This window comes from Etheostoma cragini, chromosome 11, assembly GCF_013103735.1.
Source record: "Etheostoma cragini isolate CJK2018 chromosome 11, CSU_Ecrag_1.0, whole genome shotgun sequence".
Lineage (NCBI taxonomy): Eukaryota > Metazoa > Chordata > Actinopteri > Perciformes > Percidae > Etheostoma > Etheostoma cragini.
The window spans coordinates 8,456,866-8,477,934 of NC_048417.1; the positions used below are offsets into that span (position 1 = coordinate 8,456,866).

General features: G+C 41.2%; 1 protein-coding gene across 1 annotated transcript; it reads left to right on the forward strand.

Annotated features, from left to right (window-relative positions):
* Positions 1–228: 228 nt before the first annotated feature.
* On the forward strand, positions 229–20,338 carry trappc10 (trafficking protein particle complex 10). Its single transcript, XM_034884614.1, has 23 exons — positions 229–289; positions 3,862–3,943; positions 5,065–5,200; positions 7,080–7,279; positions 7,499–7,694; positions 8,381–8,492; positions 8,626–8,873; positions 9,110–9,256; positions 9,497–9,611; positions 10,090–10,166; positions 10,378–10,469; positions 11,177–11,317; positions 11,702–11,811; positions 11,971–12,503; positions 12,610–12,751; positions 13,401–13,559; positions 14,395–14,624; positions 15,182–15,282; positions 15,505–15,628; positions 16,593–16,757; positions 17,802–17,982; positions 18,930–19,124; positions 19,854–20,338. The coding sequence occupies exons 1-23, from the start codon at positions 229–231 to the stop codon at positions 20,099–20,101; spliced, it is 3,795 nt and encodes a 1,264-aa protein (XP_034740505.1). The 3' UTR covers positions 20,102–20,338.
* Positions 20,339–21,069: the final 731 nt, after the last annotated feature.

Sequence of the window (21,069 nt, forward strand, 5' to 3'; positions counted from 1 at the left end):
AAAACACCTGTAAAGGGTGCATAGCATGGATGTATGGCGCATCGACAGTAAAAATGAAGTGTCATAAAAAGCACAGGTCGGCCCTTTAATGACGCACGGTTTACGCAGTTCCCGGAAGTGCAGTGGAGACACAGGCCCATCGATTCAACACAACTGCATACATAAGCATTTACTAATAATAAAGCTCGGTTTGTATATATTTTTCATGGAGTACTACCGCTAACACATATGGAGTGTCAAGAGGAAAAGCCAATCATCTATACTATGGAAAACAAGCCGATTGTGACATGTGAGTGTTTAGTAAAAGGAGACGTTCAATCTTATTTTTCTGGTCTTGACAGTTAGCCAGCCAACTAGCTAGCTACATTCTATAGCTCGTTTTATTTAAGCTAGCAGGTACCCCCATATTAAGCAGCTTGGAGACGCTGAGTGTGGTTATGTGTGGCTATGTGTGGCTTAAGTTTTACTCGTCAAGGCTATAATTATACACTGCAACACTGTCTGAGATAAATGTTAACATGTGTAGCGGAATTTCTCTCAGCTAGTTTGTAGCTACATCGATTAACAGGCCTAGCTAACGATACAACGTCACGGCTAGTTGGTGCAGTTTTGGGAAGGATATCACCTTGTTCGCTGATGGACAGCCACACTTTTCTCATTTAACAGCTCAGACCGTAGCTATAGTTGTCACATGATGTTTGGATGGTGAGTCAGTTTGCCATTCATAAATCCCTTGGAGTCTTATGGAATCTTCTTGGAGAGGTTATTTTAGGAGCTGAGTCTGGTAACGTTAGTTGGTGCCAGCTTCCTCTCACACCGCAGGCGGCTCCATTTTTAGGAAAGAGTGGACATAGTCAGAGAAGTCAGAATATGAATATAAATCATACGTGTGAACGTTGACTAATGGGATTTGTTGGTGGATTCAAAATCTAAGTCACAGGTTTCCCCAAGTGGGAACAGCCTGTGTTCCTTGAGAGGCTACCAGGTGTCCTAACTGGGGTTATCGTCGTTGTTACATTGGGACTTTTGCCTGGGTGAATAGATTAAGAAATTAGGAACTCAATTTTTTTTTTAAATCACAAATAAACCCTGTAAAAGTGCAACACTCTTTTCCTTCTTGTTTTTTACTGGTGTCCCTTTTGCTATTATTTGACGCTGTGTGTTGATTTACACAGGCACAGGGATTGTAATGGGGTTTGAATTCATAACAGGTTTCAATAGCCTTTATAGAACATTCAAAGTTCTGCTTTGTTCAGACTTTACTGGAGCTTTAATACCCTTAAAAGATTAATGACATCAATTAACACACCCAGGCACATTAACTAAATGTGTAAACTGTTGCATTTGAACAAGATTTCAGATCATGCTTAGAGACATTGAGAAAAGACCTCCAAATGCAAATAGTGTTTGCTGGCAGTCATGAAATTTAATAGTGACCCCCCAGCACCAAAGGAACATCACTAGTACCAAAATAAAAAATTGCACTTCTCTGAATGTGTTTAATAGGAATTTACCAAACAACCGTTAAAGAGTAGAAAGAGAAGAGAAGAGAGTAGAACATAAACTGAAACATGAGAGCTAACTAATCAGTTTCAATCAGAAATAACAGGCAAATGCAGATGTCTGTCAAATAACACACTCATTGCCTTTACACCAGACCGGTCATGCTTACTGTCGTGCGTGGTCAAACAGTTCTTATTTTGTTACTAATGTAAATGGAGCTCACTAGGGCTGTAGCTTATCCTGCAGGATGTTTGAAGGTGATTAAATCAACAGTATATGAATAGCTAGGACTAGTTATCCTGTTTTTCCCATTTATAAAAAAGGCCTTATTATGCGGTTCATCGGATGTAGCCCAGTTCCGGTGTAGCTTCAACATTTACTTCACTCCTATAAGTCACTTGTTTATCAAAAAGCACACAGCTACCATGAAGGACAGATTGAGCTTTGCTGAAATGGGGAACTGGTGGTGGAACATTGGAGTAACTTTATTGTTGAGCTGGACTTTGGACTCTACCAGTTGGGGGGAAGGTCTGGTTCTTTTTTTTTTATTGAAAACAACGTTGGCACATAGCCTACTATAGTGTTCAATTTCACTCATAACATTCTCACCTGGAGCAAAAAATCTCTCACACAATGTAACATTGTCTTTAAATAAAAGGGTGAAAAAAATACTTTGACAAGGGGGGGAGAAGTGGCATCAGCTCTGTGTCAGACTGGACGTGTTGCGATGATAGCTTAGTTAACAACGACAAAACACACAGATCAATTTGGTCTTGTCAATGGAACCATTTGGCAACTTTAACAAAGTAAACTTTCCATTCAGAATCTTATTGGCATCCATTTTGGCATCTTGCACTCGCCATCTCCTCAAACGTAACGTTGCTACTCTTTGGCCGGCTCGCAAGCCCAAACAAGTGTGCACGGCACAGCTGTTGTTTTGTTTCCGGTCTAGCTAGATCCGGTGTAGTGTTTTTTTAATGTTACTAGTTGTTGCAACAGCATGTGAAAAGAACTACAAAATTTGCTAGGCCAAAAAGAACGTTCATCTCTTGATTTAAAAAAAAAAGTATGCTGTTAAATTGGGTTTGCGTTACCACCCTTAATAACGCGTTTAACTGACAGCACTAAATATTTAAACAAACTCACCAGAGAAAGAAAATAAAAATAAATTTAATGCAATTTAAAACTGAAGATCCGCACATTACTCTCATAGTAATATTTAAATTTTAAATGCAAGGTACTACAAGTGCAGTGCCACAACAAATATACTGCAGTACTTAAGGACTGCTTTCAATATTGACAAGTATAAGATGATCTAAGGGGCGGATTTTTACTTAAAGCACTGGTGAGATGTGAGCAGCTAGTTAAGTGAAAAAGACCAAATGTAAATAGGAATGGCTTTTTCAGTTTGTGTTGTTAGAAGACTTCTATGTAGGCTCCGACTCCGACTGGGCACTAATATGACATGGTGATGAAACACGGTCTAAGGAGAGAGGGTGTGGCTCTCTGTAGATTGTAAAGCCCTCTGGGACAAACAATGACAAACTCGATGGTTTGAAATAGCTCTGCAGAAAACTGTTTGTCACTTTGTCAGCCACACATTTTCAACATTAGGTTCCCTAAAGCACAATAACTGTAGAAAGCATGAAATGTGCACAGACATATGAATCCAGTGCAATACAGAACAATTATCCAAAGCTTTTTGGAAGCAGGCATTTACCAACTCAGCTCGATTGGAAAAGACAGAAAGGACAGTTTTAGAAGTGAGTAAATATCTGTAACACAGCACAGTGAAAATGAAAAATATTGTATTCGTGTTGCTCTGTGATTCCCAGAAAGACGGCAACCATGGCCACTTTTGCTGATTTTTCTCCTCCAATAGACTTGCAGTAACTCCGGTGGTGACGGCGCACGTCGTTTAGCTTTGAGCCCATAAGTTATTTATTGCTTCAGGGTGGAAAGACGATTTCAAACCATATATAAAAAAAGCATATCGGAAATAGTTACCAACACTGAATTTAACTGTGAGTGTGAAAACATCAGTACACTGGTTGAGTGTGAGGAGAGCAAATACTACTTCTGACTTCTGCTCTGGATTTTGTTCTTTAAAGTTTTATTTTTTAGTCTGGTAAGTATTCTTTGTTGCATTTGTACCCTTTTCCCATTGTGCCCCTGCCTTTCACTTGAGTTTATTGGGTAAGCCTATATTCTTTGTATTTACATTAGTATGAAAGCAAGTGAGCTTTCCAATTATGTATCAACTTAATTTTGCCAAAAAAATGTATCTGTGTCACAATTTGAATGATTAATTTTGGACAAATTTTGAACTGCCCTTTGTTCTGACCTTTTTTATCACAGGTGCTGGAGACCAGGGCTTGTTTACGTCTCTCTATACCTCATTGGCCCAACAACTTCCCAGGGAGCCAATGGAGTGGAGGAGGTGAGTCCTGCTCTGGTGAATGTATAATGGAAAAAAAACATTGTAATAGCTTTTACTTTTTGTTGCCACTGTGTTGGAGAGGATGGAGTTGACTGGCTGCTCTTGAATTTTTGTCCACTCTCATCAATGCTAGTGGGTACTATGTTTTTTAATACAGGTGTTCTAGGTGGTTAACAGCATTACACGATGCATCTTTTTATTTCTTACATAGCCACACTAATAACCACGAAACATTACATGCATGAAACATTCATAGTAAAAGACACGAAGCATGTAGGAAGCAGTGAGTGCAGGATGTACATAAATAGAAGACTGTTTGAATGGTAGTGGTGGATGGCAAGAACTCCTGCACTCACAGGGTGTGCAGAGCCATAGACTCTTTCCCTTTATGATCCTCTTTATGTTCTGATAGAGACATTTAATGAGAATATGGGAGTGCTGGTGATTTGGGGTGACTTATTTATAATGTGCTGGAGTTTAAAACGCAGGTCAGACAATCCAGACCGCCATAACAAACTGCTATGTATGATGTAAGAATGCTTTTAATGATGGCTGAGATGGAGCATGAGAAATTGCCTCACATTGACTTTTTTATAAGCTAAAATAAGTCAAGAGTTTGTAGGACTTTTTAATGTGATGTCTGCATTTATATTCCATGTCAGTTTATTATTTATTAGGAATCCATTTGAATGAGCCAATGAAGGATATCAGAGATGACTGTCAGTTTTGACAAATTACATATTTTTTTATAAAGGCCTTGTTGTTCTCTCTTTAGGTGAAGGATTTGATAAAGGACGGTATTTAGTCAAAAGAATAGTATGAGAAACTGAATTTGTCCTTCAAAAACTTTAAAATGAAGCTTCTGCAAAAGCTGCTGATCCAGTGACAGATTCAGGGGTCAGTGTTCATGAACTCTCTCTCTTTTTCTTTCTCTTCCTCTACCTCTCTCTTTGTCTCAAATGTGGAACTAATGTGGGAAAATGTCTGAGGGAAACAAAATATCTGGCATGGGTTTTCCATAGACATGGCTACAGTTTTTCATGGACCAATAAAAATAGTATTCATCGTAAACAGTATGTACGGTAATTGATCCTATAAAACCTGCTTTCTTTTCCTTACAGGACTTATGGCCGTGCACCAAAAATGATCCACCTTGAAGCTAATTTTGTCCAGTTTAAAGAGGAGCTACTCCCCAAGGAGGGCAACAAGGCTCTCCTCACCTTCCCCTTTCTCCACATCTATTGGACCGACTGCTGTGTGAGTAGCTACACACGCACGCACGCACGTGCGCTTGCACACACACACACACACACACACACACACACACACACACACGTGCACAATAACCTCCAATATTCAGTCACACTGTAATTTAATTAACAATACTGGGAACATAGTGTGTTAAGATACAAGGGACGTTTGTCGTCCTGTGCCAGTGGGACAATAAAGTACTGCTCTGTTACATGTAAATTCTATTCTGTTCTTCTCTATCCCGCTGGCAGACCCGGTGCAAAGACTCAAGTGCTTTATTGAGACAACTCTCTGTGAACACTTTTGTGTTTCAGTAGTCGAACACTCGGTGCAGATGATTTGGTTAATGTGATTGCTTTCTGTGTTTACTGTCAGACAGTTGCACGCATAATTACTTGATTTGTGGAAATAGGCGTCAACTAAGACTAGTGAAAGATATACTGCTGCTGTTAGAGTTTGGACTGTTTTATGGCCATAACCATTGAGTTGTCTGAGACTATAAATATAAAGACACATCCATAACACTTTTATTGTGTGATCACTCACGCTACCATACAAACTGATTAATCTTAGAGAGCCGGTGTCGGCAATCCGTTAATAATGCTGCTATCAGACTTTTTGTTTGCAGGAAGCAGGAAAAAAAACAAGTTTGTTTATTTCATGTGTTCCGGAATATATGCAAGGTATGCTTGCCTATCTGGGAAATTTCATTGTCCATACACCCAGAAAATAGCATTTTCAAATGTATTTAGTTGCAGAGTATTTTTTATGGAAGGAGAAAATGTCACGTTTGCATATGCACCTGCATGTATGTGCACACTTGTTGGATTTTTAGGAGCCTGCAGTCACCAACCTTAACTGAACTTTCCATCTACTGTGCAGGGCCGCTGCTTAGGGAAAGCAGATAGGAAAAACAAATAGAGACACAGGAACCTGCTGCTTACTGAGCAGCAGGTTAGTTCAAGGAAGTGCTGTCATCAGCGTGTGACGAATGGCATTTCTTAAGATCTATGCCTCCAGTGTGGGAGTAGTGAGCCTGCATATCGTATCTGGACGCAGATGGGCACAGCAACATTATCACCTGTTCAGTATTACAATTCACTACATTACACCTGCAATAAGAGACTGCGTCAGAGTGCAAATTACCACTTCCTGATACTTTCTGAAAGGAAAAGAACAAATTAATATGTTTCAATCTCCTTTTAAGGTTAACTGTCAAATGTAATAATTGTACCTTAGATGCTGTCTAGTGACTGAAACTGTGACTATAACGTCTATCAACACGTGATTGCATGTGCAGTGTCAATCGGCTGATCATCAAGATTCACAACCCAGAAATGATCCTGCCAAATGTAAATAGAAGTTCACTTCCAAAACATTGTGAAATACCAGGGCTTCAGTTCCTCTCCCTGCCACTCCACATAGTTACATAATAACAGACTTGCCTTAATACATCCCACCTTTGCTCATTCCAACCAATTTAAAAAGAACTCCCTCAAGTAGCAGTCATTCAATGAGTCACAGCATTCAGTAAGTTTTATTAAAATGTAAACTTGCTGGCCAGCATTCTTATTGTAGTTTCTGTCCTCTGGTATCTTCAGATCTGAATACATCCTCATTGTGTACATACAGGTCACTTAAAGGAGAAGTCTCCTTTCCCTTTCTTTCATCAGTCAATCCTTCATTTCTATAAGACTTAGATTTCCCCCAAATTCAGTATCGACAAGAGTTTTTAATGTTGTATTCCTTCACATGTATAGTTGTTTAACGTTTTTTTTGGGGGTTCACATGAGGCAATGAAGAGTGAGAGGATACTAGTTGATAACCTCCTGCTCTTAAGAATGATTATTTTTATTTTACCTATTATTTTGTAACTTCATTGTAGGACACAGAGTTGTATAAGGGCACGGTGAAGGAGGACATGATGCGCTGGCAGAACAGCTTGCGAACTCATGGCTCAGCAGACTGGGTCATCATTGTCGTGGAGACCAACGACACTAAGAAGAAGAACAAGACCAACATCCTGCCACGTTCATCCATTGTGGACAAGATCCGCAGCGATTTTTGCAACAAGCAGAACGACAGGTGAGAACAATCTTCCCCTATAAACTTAAACTAAAAAAGTTGATTTTGGAGAGGACAATAAGAACTAATAACAGACTGACGTATTGCCGCCGTTTTTATACGTTCTCACTGTAGGCAACGTGACCAATACCCGCTAAATATATGAAATGATTTGATGTGATATGATTTGTTGATTCAATCTTCCCTCAGTGTTTAAAGGTTATTTCCCCTTTGAATCAGGTGTGTGGTGCTGTCTGATCCTCTGAAGGACTCGTCTCGGTCTCAGGAATCCTGGAATTCCCTGCTGCTCAAGCTGCGAACTCTTCTCCTCATGTCCTTCACCAAGAACCTGGGGCGCTTTGAAGACGACATGCGTACGCTCCGAGAGAAACGCACCCAGCCCGGCTGGAGCTTCTGTGAATACTTCATGGTCCAGGTACATACTGTAGAAAATCAAAAGGCATGCAGTCTGAACAGAAAGAGAAGAAGAGGTTGTTTAATGAGTTAAAATGAGTCCAGTCCAGTCTCATTAAACCAGCCTCACCTCTATTTTCCACCGGGCTCCTATGCGCTGCGGTCCGGAGACACTGCCACTTAATTCGATTCAACGCAATGCTTGATATTCCACCAGCTAGGCCATGGCGCGTCCCAGAAACGTGCGTGAAGCCCATCTCCGCTCCGCTAAAGATATACGTGCCAGGTTTATTTCCATGCAAGCCGTAGGGCATTTGGACAGCAGGGCAGGAAGTGAAAAATCAGACAACAATGTATGTGGATGGTAAGTACTAGCTTAATAAACATGCAAATACTTTAACTTTTAGTGACCACTAAATCTGCGAGTAGGGCAGCAAGACGCTCCTCGTCAGAGACATTCGCGGTGTGGTATGGCGCATGTTGGAGAATGGAACAAAACCGTAACGCAGCCGGAAAGCAGCCCGGTGTAGAAGTCGAGTCCAAGTGCTCAGTGGGGCTCTCAGTCGACAATATATTCATCGATGTGATGTAGAGGGATTGTGTGTTGATGTCGATGCTGTCCTAACTCTGCCTTGCCTTGTGAATTACGTTGCTAAAGTGTCCCGGTTCAGTTGTTTCGTGTGTGTGTGTGTGTGTGTGTGTGTGTAGGAGGAGCTGGCCTTTGTTTTTGAGATGTTACAGCAGTTTGAAGATGCCTTGGTCCAGTATGACGAACTCGATGCTCTTTTTACCCAATACGTCCTTAACTTTGGAGCTGGAGGTAAATTAGCACCACCTAATGGGTGGCATCAATATGGCAGTCCTCAAGTAAAATAACATGCATTTTTTGTTTTCAAGATAAAAGGTCCGTTGTAGTTTTGGTTTTGGTCTGACCAGTCTAATTCTATCCACAGATACAGCAAACTGGCTCGGATCGTTCTGCGCCCCAGTGCGCAGCTGGAACGGCTTGCTTCTTCGGCGGCCCATCGACATGGAGAAGAGGGATGGGATCCAGCGCGGGGAGGCCAGCCTGTTAGATCTGAGGAGCTACCTGTTCTCTCGCCAGTGCACCTTACTCATCTTCCTCCTGAGGCCCTGGGAGGTCACGCAGAGAGCCCTGGAGCTGCTGCACAACTGTGTCCAGGAGCTCCGCCTGCTGGAGGTGCAGACTCTGACTACAGGGACATTTCTGTCATGTATATTACACTTTAATCAACTACAAGTACTTCATGCACGTTGAATCTCAAAATGTATTTAAACTCTGTAGCTATCTATAGAAAACGTATTATACTTATTCTTTGTTTGAACGGCTCTACATCATAAATCATAAATATATCTATATAGAAAACCTATATTGACTGAACTAAATGTATCACTCATCATAATGCTGTTGTGTAGGTGTCGGTGCTGGAGGGAGCGCTAGACTGCTGGGTGTTTCTCAGCTGCTTGGAGGTTCTGCACAGGATCGAGGGCTGCTGTGATCAGGCCCAGTTAGCTGCAAACTGCTCCCATACTGTCGGGCTGTGGGCCTACGCCACTGACAAGGTAACAAAAATACTGAATTGTGTAGCTTTGGCTTTGATTGACCAAGATGTGTCATGATACCTTTAAAGGACAAGGATCCCTTTCTTCACATAACATTAGTACATTTCTGACTTACGAGGACAAATTTTTGCTCATTCTTTTACTCATTTTTTGAGTAAAAGTATGATTTTTTTTTTTTCTGAATAATAAAAGCATTTTCAATTGAAATTATTTTTTCTTTTTCCTATCCGACTTCTCCAGCTGAAGTCCCTGGGGGAACTCTGTGGCCTGGTGTCAGAGAAGGGACCCACATCAGAGGACCTGAACAGGACTGTGGATCTGCTGGCCGGACTGGGTGATGAGAGGCCCGAGACTGGTGAGTTTTCAGACTTTGCTGTTAAATAAAACTAGCGTAATTTTTTAGTCCTGCTGGGTGGTAATGTTTACAGGTGTCCCAACCCCTCCCATTAATGACATCAGCACATAGATTGTGATTTAGGGCCATGACACACCAACACACCAACAGTCGGGCGTCTTTGTGCCGGGTGTGGTTGTTTTTTGCTGTGTGATCGTTACTCATCACCAGCGGTTCAGCTGACTCAGGGCTGACTGGATGTCTGACAGATTGATCTGCGATTTCACCCATTTAGTGCAATTTCTCCTTATCTTTTGCTGCTGCCTTTTCTTTTTTTCTTCTAAAAGCAGATGACCATGGGCTGGAAACGCCAGCAAAACAAAACTTTACAGCACTAATTCCAACTTTTTATTTTGTACTGAACTTTAAAATACTATTTACCGAATAGACTCATATTTGAAGGACTTCTGCATTGTTTTCCTTTTGTTATCCTCCACAGTCAACAGTTTGCAGAGCCCTTACAAAAAGCTGAAAGAAGCCTTGTCGTCTGTGGAAGCTTTCGAAAGGCACTATCTTGTAAGTCAATTTCTTGTCACAGCTTGTTGTATTTCTGTAGTTGGCAAAGCAAGAACATAACACACATTTTGAGAATTTCTGTCCCATATCTCAAACAATTCTTTTTCTGATTTAATCTCCTGGAAACCACAGTGGAAATGATCCTTCTTGTCGCTTTTCCCTTCTCACCCTCTCCCTCCTTCACCACCTTCTTGGCTACTTTTTGCATCAGGAACTCTCTCATGCTGCTATGGAGATGTATAGGGCCATCGGCCGGCTAAGGTCTGCCAGACTGGTGGGAAAAAGCCTCGCAGAGTTCTACATGTAAGTTATCCTTCTTATTCCCTTGGGGGTACACAAGGATAAAGCTTCTATGCTTCCGCGCTGGTATTTTCAGTTCTTCTGGCTGATTAGTCGTCTTCTCCAGAACTGTCAATCAGTTCCTGTTTGTAAACACCCACACACTCCTGTGTAGACGTCTAATTAGGCAGAACAAATGAAAACACTAATGTAGTACGATGGGTGTGAATGGGGTTTTAAAATAAATTTGAAGCCATAAATGTGCAGTTGAAAGTTACATTTTAAACACATTTATTATAGTCATGCAGTGACAGGTTTCTTTTTGCTGGGTTTTGAAGTGGCTTTTAAGAGGCCGATCTTTGACATCCCTTTTTAGATAACTATCACTTAATGCATAACACCAGCCAAAAGCAGGTGGATTGTTAATCATTCTGCCTTCACAGCTAATATTGGCTTTTAAAAACGATTTAATTGGCAAAATAATACCTTTTTTACAAATATAAAAAAAAGAGTAAAGCTTCAATTTGTTTATGCTAAGTACATGAATGATATAAATACTCTCTATCTGTTGTCTGCCTTTACTTTCGTCTTTAAATTAGAGTTGACTTCGCTTCTAAGTAGCATTGTGTAAAAGGATGTGGAAAAGCAAACATTCTGTCAGTTATCTATGTGCTTTTCTATAGATGTGAGAAACAAGGCTATATATTTTTGTCTGTCTGTGCGTTTATTAGGAAGAAGGGGGACCCTGAGCGGGCAGAAACCTTCCTACAGGAGGCTTTGAAGTCGTACGTGTCGGAGGGATGGAGCCTCCCCGTCACTCACACGAGGAAACAGATTGCTGAGTGTCAGAAACTGCTGGGCAGAACTGAAGAGTATCCTTTATAACACCAAGAATAGCCAGAAGATCAATTAAGGGCCAAATATTTCAACTTTATAGTAGTACCAAGATTAAGTTGTATAAGGACATAACCTTCAGTCTTCTGTGGCATATGCAGTTGCTTAAATAATCAAAGCCGTATTGTGCTTTACACTAGAGGAATAAATAGTAAGAAATACATTAAGAGGCTTTGAGTTGGTCGTATTGTGCCATCTTTTCAGTCAGGGTTAAAGTAGGCTGGCCCATTGGTGATCCTAAATCTATCCAACATGCTCAGGCATTGGAAAGTTAACAAAGGGGTTCCTGTGTTGACCTGATAGAGGTGGTGTTCTTGTACCAATGCACTGCAGTGTTCGGTGTCCTTTACAGCCCACTGCAGTTACTTGCAAACCAGTGCCTTGTTGGCTGGTGATGTGAACCTGACCACGGAGGAGAGGAAGCACTTTTGTCAAGAAATTCTGACCTTTGCGGACAAGTCTGAAGATCAGTGTAAGTGATCATGCCATCATTACAATTTCACCTTCACAAAACAAAACTTACAGGGGCAACAACACCTCATAAACCCTGTTGTACAGTATATCATCGGTCAGCGATGGTCACTGCTTTCTGGAGGTCTTTAACATCAAATTTTATTTTCTTCCTTCTCAGCTCAGAAAGTGACTCTCAGCATGGATGTTTTTTCTCAACTCACACGGCTACAGTTCCAACCAGCCACAGCCTCAGTGCACTCTGGAGCCGTCCTGCAGGTGGAGCTCACTCTGCGATGTTTGATGCCCATGGCTGTGCACATACAGCAACTAGCTGCTAGCATTCACTTTGACCTGGAGCGTGGAGGGACTAGTGGAAGGTCTAAGGGAAATCAGAGACAAACAAACCCAGGGACAGTAGAGTTTCACCAAGGGAACTCGTCAGCGGGTCCACCCTCCTCCTCAGCCACTGGTCCCCCTTTAGAGCTAGACGAGATTCAAGACAGGAGTCCTTCGGACAATTCACTCAACTCTACAGGAGTGGTCTGTACAAACACTCATCTGGTCATGCGTGTTCATGACAACCTCTCGCTCCCGGACATGCCCAACTGTGTCAGCCCTCCTGCTGTTACCATAAAGGAAGGTGCACAGATGCTGAAAGTGCAGGATGTAACATTAGAGCCCGGGAATAACAGCATCCTATTCACAGCACCAGTAAGAGAAACTTTGCTGCTGCCTTAAAGGAAAAAAAAAACACTAAACTAAAATGTGGTCTTTTTAAAATAACTTTTGCTCTCTCACTATTATCTTTTCTTTGTAGAGTGGACAACCAGGAACTTACACATTGCGTCAGCTGTATGCCACAGTGGGTCAGGTGCAGTTTGTACTTCCTCATATCTACCCATCAGTCCAGTATGAAGTCTATTCTCAGGAGCCTCAACTCACCGTGGAGCCTCTCTCAGGTCTGAATGGTTTATATAATGGGTGACATGAGTGCTTAAAATCTGAGGTTGTGGTAATGGTTTCAATTTCCAGATGTGTTTGCTTTGTACTACATGAACTTAATTCCATGAAACACTTAAACTGCGCAACATTGATTTCTCAATTTTATATAACTTGCTTACATTAGGAGGTGCACTCAGCTTTTTACAGACTTCTCTCATTGAACACACCAAACATGCAGCTGGCAGACCAAAATGTGTCCTACTATCCCCAGACTTCTTCAGCTAACCATGTTATGAGTGTTTATGTGATTGTCTAGAATAAGTTGGGTTTGCTCATGTAGCAAGTCTAGAGTCTTGACAGCAATGTATATCATATTATTTAACTGGCGATCTGTATTAACATAATTATCCAGGGCTGAATCTCCATTAGCAGTCATGTAAATATTTATGATCATCACCTGCAAAAGCTGCGAGGGTAAAATAATGTTTTTTTTGCCTACATAGGAAGTTCAAATTCAAGTAACATAGCTTGGTGAAGTTTCACCTGAGGTTGCATCACGTGTTTCTGCTGCTCTGGTTACCACCATATCACGTTTATGATTGTATATATACCCCAGTGCAGCATGTGTGTGGCGTTTTTGTTCACTGTGGTTGTTCGTTCTTTCAGAGCCACTGTTGGCCGGTCTGCCTCAGATGGTGAAGTTCACTCTGTTGACGGGTCACTACGCAGTGAAGAAGGGAGACGCTCTGCAGCTCAGCAACACAGACACCATGCCCATCCTGCCCTCTACCAGCTGCACTGCCCGCATCAGCAACCCTACAGCTGGTCAGTACACATTTGAAAATCTTTATTTGAATTGGCCACTTACATTGGAGAAGTGATCTTTCCTGACAATCCATCTTTCCACGGTTGTTCTTTCCCCATCTGAAATCTTTGTAAAAAACATGTTTGAAATATGGTTACACATTCACATGGCCAAGAAATCTGGTTCCAGCACAAATGTACCTATGTTAACTGATTTCATCTCGATAGGCAAATCAAACATGTGACAACTATGTATTATGTTCCTTATTTGAATAAGGGATAATGTTGCTCATGTTGTATAAAGACATGCATATACTATTTTGTGAGTTCTAGATGATCTTAGCACTCTGTAGGTGTGTTTTATGATTTCATTTATATTTATTGTTTATTATATCATGCAGTTGTTGGTGGTGGGAGTGTTCATTGTGGCTTAAGTGGAAGCGATAACATTATGTTTGTTTGCGTCACCTGTTCACCCGGGTCTTTTTTGGAGTTTGAGAGAGAGGGAAAGAGACTGGGACGGAACACTTTCTGTTGACCACTTTTTTCGACTCCAAAAGTAACTTTGCATTTGGTAACTGCACCTCAGTGTGTTTTTGCATCTCTGTTTAGTCCCTTGCGGCAGCACTTTGTTGGACTGCCGCAACACACTCCTACCACATTAGGAGACATTCCCACCATAAATAACCACTGTTTGTTTTTGTCAGACCGTGCTTCTTGGGTATGTAATGTTCAAATCATAAAAATCCGGTTCCTGCAGAAAGCTGATCACAACCAAATGTGTGTGCCTATAAACACACTGACGAAGCCATTTACGGCTTTTCTCATTGCCCTTTATTCCCCTTCCTGTGTACAGAGTTGGTGGGTGAAAGCGCCCTGTCCATCCAGTCATCTGAGAAGGTGACCAGCATCAGCCTGCCCGCCACCCCTCCTTACCACACTGTGGAGTTCCTCCTGGAGGTCCTGTGCATCATCCCGTCGGGGTCTGACCGACCCGCCAATGAGAGGCTGACCAATGGGGAGGTCCGCCATCGACCACGCAGCTACAGTCATCCAGACACGCCCATGACCGCCATCGACCAGAGGGTGAGCCTCTCGAACAATTACACACTTTCAAAGTGTGAGACGGGGAAATAGGGATGGAGGCAACGTTTCTGTTGGCACAGCGCATAATATGTTCAACGATGATTTAACGGCTTCATCTGTACAGTAATCTAGAGCAGTAATGATTATGGATTCATGGATTAAATGCTTGACAGAAAATGCATTGGTAACTATTTTGATAATTTATCAATTATTTAAGTCATTTTTCAAACACAAATGGCTAAATAATTGATATTTTCTGATTCTCAGATAAATGCTGCTTTTCTTTGTCTTATATTATAGTAAATTCATTGTGGTTTAGGGAATTTTTGGTCAGACAAAACAAGACATTTTATGAAGGGACTTTGAGCTCAAGGATACTGTAACAGGCATTTTTAAATGTTTTCTAACGTTTTATAGACCAAACAATGATTTGAAAAAAATAATCTGTAATCAAAAATAATCGTTAGTTGCTCTTTGTAATTAGGCCAGTTAGAGCTGTTTGTTACAAGATACCTCAAGAGATTTGACAGTAAAGCCCCACTGGTGTCTGTCCCTAGATGTCCATCGACTGTCCGTGGTCCATCTATTCCACGCTGCTTGCCCTCACCTTCTACATCCCTTTCAAGACCAAACACTCTCTGCTTTCTGCTGGAAACAGGTGAGCCTCATTCTCATAGAAATAACCTGTAGGTGCCATTTTGAATTGTTAAACCAACAATGTTTATCCATGGGAATCCTTGGGAAATATTTTAGATTTCACATAAAATCGTAAAAACAAAAGAACCTACTTTTCTAAGTGAATTTATAGCATGCTTTACCATTTACATTTCCCATCTTGCTCATACACATGCCTGACCTATGACCTTTGACCTTCCCACAGGAAGTACATCCAAGTGTCTGTGCAGAACGTATCAGATGTGAACTTCACGCTGGCAGAAGTAAAGCTGGCCGAAAAGCAGTATGCGTCATTAGAGCTGCAGTCTCTCAACACTAAAACTCAACAGGTGAGCAGAAAAAGACAAATGTCACTGACTACAGGATGGATCCGTAGATAGCTTCCAGTTTACATTTTATTATATTTATGGGAAAATATTAGAAATTAATAAGATGGGTCATGGACATGTTTATTCTAGTCTTGCATTGCCAAACCTTCCTCTACAGCACTGCGGAGGGGGGTCTGGTTAGTCCACACAGCACCCAGGGATGGGAGAGAAGCATGCTCTTGTTTTATTAGCATTTCTTTATACCAATCACAATTGTCTTGGGTGGCACGAAGCCCTGGACTTAATGACTGTACTGCTGCAAAATATCCTCGGGAAGGAACTTGTTTAGGTGGAACATGTGTCCTACATTCAAAAGTTGTTTTACTCGCCCAACAGAAAACTCAGCTTGGATAGATAGTGTTGCTAGCTGTCTGGATTTACCCTGCAGAGATCTGAGGAACAGTCAACCGTAGTCCACATAAATTGACCGTGAAAGTGGAAAGTGCTGACCTGTGACATCTGGCCAAAAAGGACAGACATCTGACCAAATTTCCAGTGACACCTTAAGTGGAACGTCGTCGATATAGAATATGTTCACAATAATAAGGATAAATGTGAAAATACTGTGTTTTTACCCCTTAGTTTCAGCCTTCCATCTAAAGGGAGCAACCTGAGGATACAGCTCTTGATTAACCAGTCTATCTATGTTGCATGAACTCTGGCTAGTGACAGAAATGATTGTATTCACGAGCAGCCAAAATGAGTTTCTTTAGCAGAGACGGAGGGATTTAAAGTGGCCAACTGAGATGGTTCAGGCATCTGATAAGGATCCTCCTAATGTATTTGGTTCTGTTTAGTCCTTATTTCTCAAATAAACGAGTGGACACTGGCTAACGGTCATTGTACATTTTTCGTCTGTTGAATTCATTTTAAGAACATCAAAACTACATCAACCACTAATTCATAATCATGCATTTTTTTGTAGCTTTTGTGCAGTAAGCACAGCGTGTTCTGCTTGTGGGAGGTGAGGTGGAAGGACGACCTGCCCTCCTGTCTACAGTGTGTTTTCTCTGCCAACTTCTCTCCACTCAAGCAAGACGTCTCTGCTTACAAACCCTTCCACTACCAGTTCCAGTTGGAGAGAGTCACTGTAAGTCCACTTAAACATTTATTGTGTCCCTTTGTCCTGAGAGTTTGATAGGTGGAGCTGTAATTGTGTCGCCCGAATGCCTGACGAATCTGCAAGCCAGAGGCGTTGCTGAGCTGCGGGGCTAAGCCCAGGCCTATTTAAAATAAACTAAAGATAACAAAAGCGGTGATTGGCTTTCCCAGTTTGCTGTGTATGTTCATTTCAGCTGCCCAGTTTGTAGATGTTAGTTCGATGACACAAACATTCGGCTTAATCACAGCTGGCCAGGCACCAAGGCAAAGGTTTTGTTTCCATTTTGGTGGACACATTTGATGGGGGGGATCTGTGGGACCTCCCCCAGTAAATTTTGAACATAAAACATTTAATTTCCTGCATTCTGGTGAGTTAGATGCACCTATTTCTACTGATTTCTACATCAATTTGTGCTGGAAATATCTTTATTTATGTAAAGGGAAGCATAGATGACAATTCTAAATGTAATATAATTGTAAATAATCCAGTAAGGCTCTTAGGCATTCTGCATAGCATTCATGTATTCTCATGTAAATCAACTTTTCTCATTACCTCTACTGACTGAGACAGCACACACGTAGGCATAATGTACTCCTCACTTCTCTTTTGGGTCTTTTGTTGGAAGTAACCTCTTTTTTTTCTTCTTTTTTTTTTCTTTAATTTTTATATAGGACAATACATAATTAATTAATATTTCTGTAAATGTGCCAGTGTTAGCCAGCCAGCTATTTTTCAACTGTAGTCCTTTAGCCAGATGATTTTAGACAGGAGCAACAGCAAGATATTAGCACAGTTACATGCTTGTGTCTTTTGTTGGGGAATTAACTTCTTTAAATATGCAAGTGACACAAATATCTAGATGTTTTAAAACATCTGGACAGGCACTTATGTTCCTGGTTTGAATACCTGATAATGTTGCTCATGTAGTATAAAGACATGCACATACCTTTTTGTGAGTTTTGGTAATCTAAACACTCCTACCACATGAAGTGACTTTTTCCACCATAAATAACCACGGTTTGTTTTGGTCAGACGTTGTACAGTGTGAGAGCTGAGATCTTGCCTCCTGCTGGTGAGCAGAACTGTCGCTCCGGTTTCCTCTGTGGCCTGGAGGTGTGTATAACCCGACTGACTGAACCTGCTGAGGGAGAGATGGCGGAGGACAGTAAGACTGACACAGATGGCCTCAAAACCACCAAACTCATGTATGAAGGTATGTTGGGTTTATCATCTGGGTTTTCTAATATGATGGAAAACCCATGCAAAGATTGATGAAAGCAGGGGAATGGAAATTATCCTATCACTGAAAAATGAATTATCAATTAAGACTTTTATTCAGTAACGTATATCATCAGGGCTTCAAATGTGAGTAAAAAGATCAAAGTTTTCTTCAAGCTCTGGTAATATGTGACAAATGATTATATGATGAAATAAAAATATAATGAAGATTATCATCATTTGCAACTAAGATTATAGTAAAAATATTAAAATAATGGTTCCAAAAATAGTCCAAAAGAAGTGCTGAAATGTTTTTTGATTAAGCTTGATTAGTCAATCAAACTCTAATTAATTAGCAACTATTTTAATAATTGATAACCTGTTTAAACAAATTTTAAAACAAAAATGCCACACATTTGTAGGTTCCAGCATCTCCTATGTGTTTAATTTTTAGCTTTTTCCCGCCTTTGTTGTCTTTTCAGTCGTTCATCAAATCTGACATTTGGTAAATTAAATAATTCATCAGTTTGATGAAAGAAATATTTGATAGGCAAACCATTAAGAAGATGTTCATTATTTGCTGATGATTTTGGCGTTCTATTGGTGTGCCGTCTTGGCCAGGTTTCCCTTGGAAAAAAGATTTTAATCTCACGGGACTTCCTGGTTAAAAAAAGGTTTAAAAAAAATAATAATAATAATATTGAAAGTAAAATATCTAAAAAGTCAAAAAAGTGTTTGTCAGCTGTTAGCTTAACAAAGGGTCATTGATGCAAGTTAAGTAATTTTTGCAAATCTTTCTTGAAGTAGATTGATCCACTTTGTAGATCATATAGCCAAACAGTAATACAAATATGTTGTTATTTGGAGTCCCTTTAGAATCACCAACTGTAGATCAGACAAAACATCAGTGACTTCAGCTTGTGTGTCTGTGTGTGTCCACAGTGGCTGACAGCAGCAGTAACTGGGCGGTGTGTGGGAAGAGTTCAGGGATGGTGTTGATGCCGATGGCGGCCAATGCCACTCACAAGGTGCAGATCGAGGTGATGCCTCTGTTTGCAGGACACCTGCCCTTCCCCAAGATTAAAGTGCTGAAGTACCTGCCTCACACTGCAGCAGTGGCCATTCAACCAGACCCTGGTATGTCGTCCCCAAACACAAAACCACACATCTTAGATGTTCATTCCATGTTGAAGGAATGATGACTTCCAGAGAAACAGTAGATCTAAGACTGTTTTTGAATTTACTGTCCTCCCATGTTATGTAGCAGAAAAACCAGTTAAATGCCATTCAAGTTGCAGGTAGTGGGTTAGGGTAAGAGCTGCTTATGTAGGGGAAAGTTGTTCCATGATTTTCTTAAAAGAGTAAGATGCATCAGAATGTCAGGTAAGCAACAGATGAACCTCCAAACCATGGACTGTTAGTAAACATGTAGTCATCATTCAGAACAAATTTAAATTTGAGCTCTGGACAACTTGTTAACAAACAGATTAAATGGAGTGAAAATCACACTGGTTCATCAAACCCCAATGGACCTGGGATGTGAAAAGATTACAGCAAACGGGGCGGTTGTGGCTCAGTGGTAGAGCGGTTGCCTGCCAATCGGAAGGTTGTGGCTGCGCATCGGAGTTTGAATGTGTGTGAATGTTTATCTGATGAGCAGGTGGCACCTTGTACGGCAGCCCTGGCCACAGTGTATGAATGTGTGTGAATGGTGAATGTTTCCTGTAGATGTAAAAGCGCTTTGAGCAGTTGACTGGAAAAGCGCTATATAAATACAGCACATTTACATTTACTTCTGCTAACTTGCTGATCGTCTTTCTCAATCTGTGGACGCTTGGTAATTAGTTTGTCTCTGCCCGTCCTCAGACAGCTGCGTGGAGAATGACAGTCTGTCCCTGCTGGACAAGGCGCTGGACGACCAGGGAGACACAGCGAGCATCCGCAGTCGGGGCAGCGTGCACTCTGTGGGCAGCGGTGACCAGCAGCAGAAGGGCGTGGCCATGCCACGTCTGGAGCCCTTTAGCCCCGGACAGGTGTTCAACCACAGCCACACACAGCAGGTCCTGGTGCTGCCCGCCACCGACGACCACATCCTGGAGGTCAACGCTACATGACCCTGGTGGCAAGACCGCCCGCTTCTTATAGAACTGAACCCAGGCCCTGAGTGGACTCTGCTGAGCTTTTCCTCTGGGTCAGATCGGGTCCATGAGTCCTTGTCGAAGACCGCTGCAGGTTGCCGGCGTGGACTCACCCTTAAGCATGAAACATTCAAAAGACATTACGGACTAGACGCAGTGAAGAGCCAATGACATCTGCTGATACAATTTAAATAAAGATGTTTCTTTGCCATACTTTGTACATAGCTCATTGGATGGATTTATAGTTATAAATATATAAATATATATATATATATATATATATATATATGGACTGATCAATCAGATCGCCGCCTGTCCTGCTCCTTTGAACTGAAGAAAGCAGTCCTGATTTTCCCATGATGCACCAAAGCTCTAGATGTGTGTACGCCTCAGTCAAATTTACAGGACTCAAGTAGCTGATGGAGTGTGTCCAGCTGTAAGTGCTGTTCCTGTGCCACTCAAGTCCTCATCATTTTTACATTTGAGACTTTTGCCTCGATGATTATCTTTGAGTTGCTTCAATTTTACAGAAGTCAAAACGAGGAAGGTTAACAAACTTGTATGCATCTTTGGAGACAAATACATCCATCCTCCCAGACTCTTCTGTCCTGCCAATACGAACACTTTTCCCTCTGATGTACAGTATGTTGAAGCAGAATAGTAGTAATAGTATCAGCCTGATAATGGTCCAAAAATTCCAGCTTTTGGACAGTTGTAACGTTATGTGAAATTGAGTTGTCTCTGGCATCCTTTTGTATTTTCTGATAGAAAAAGAGTTCCAGATTGATAGAATTGAAATTTCAAACATTTTAAACTAATACTGCTACGTTGTAACTAATTTTGGTGCTTGCTGATCGAATATTCAAACATTCAAAAACTATTACCTGTAGCCAGGTTTTGTTCAGATCAGTCTGCTGCTGCTGCTCGCCCTCCACAGTAGAGTT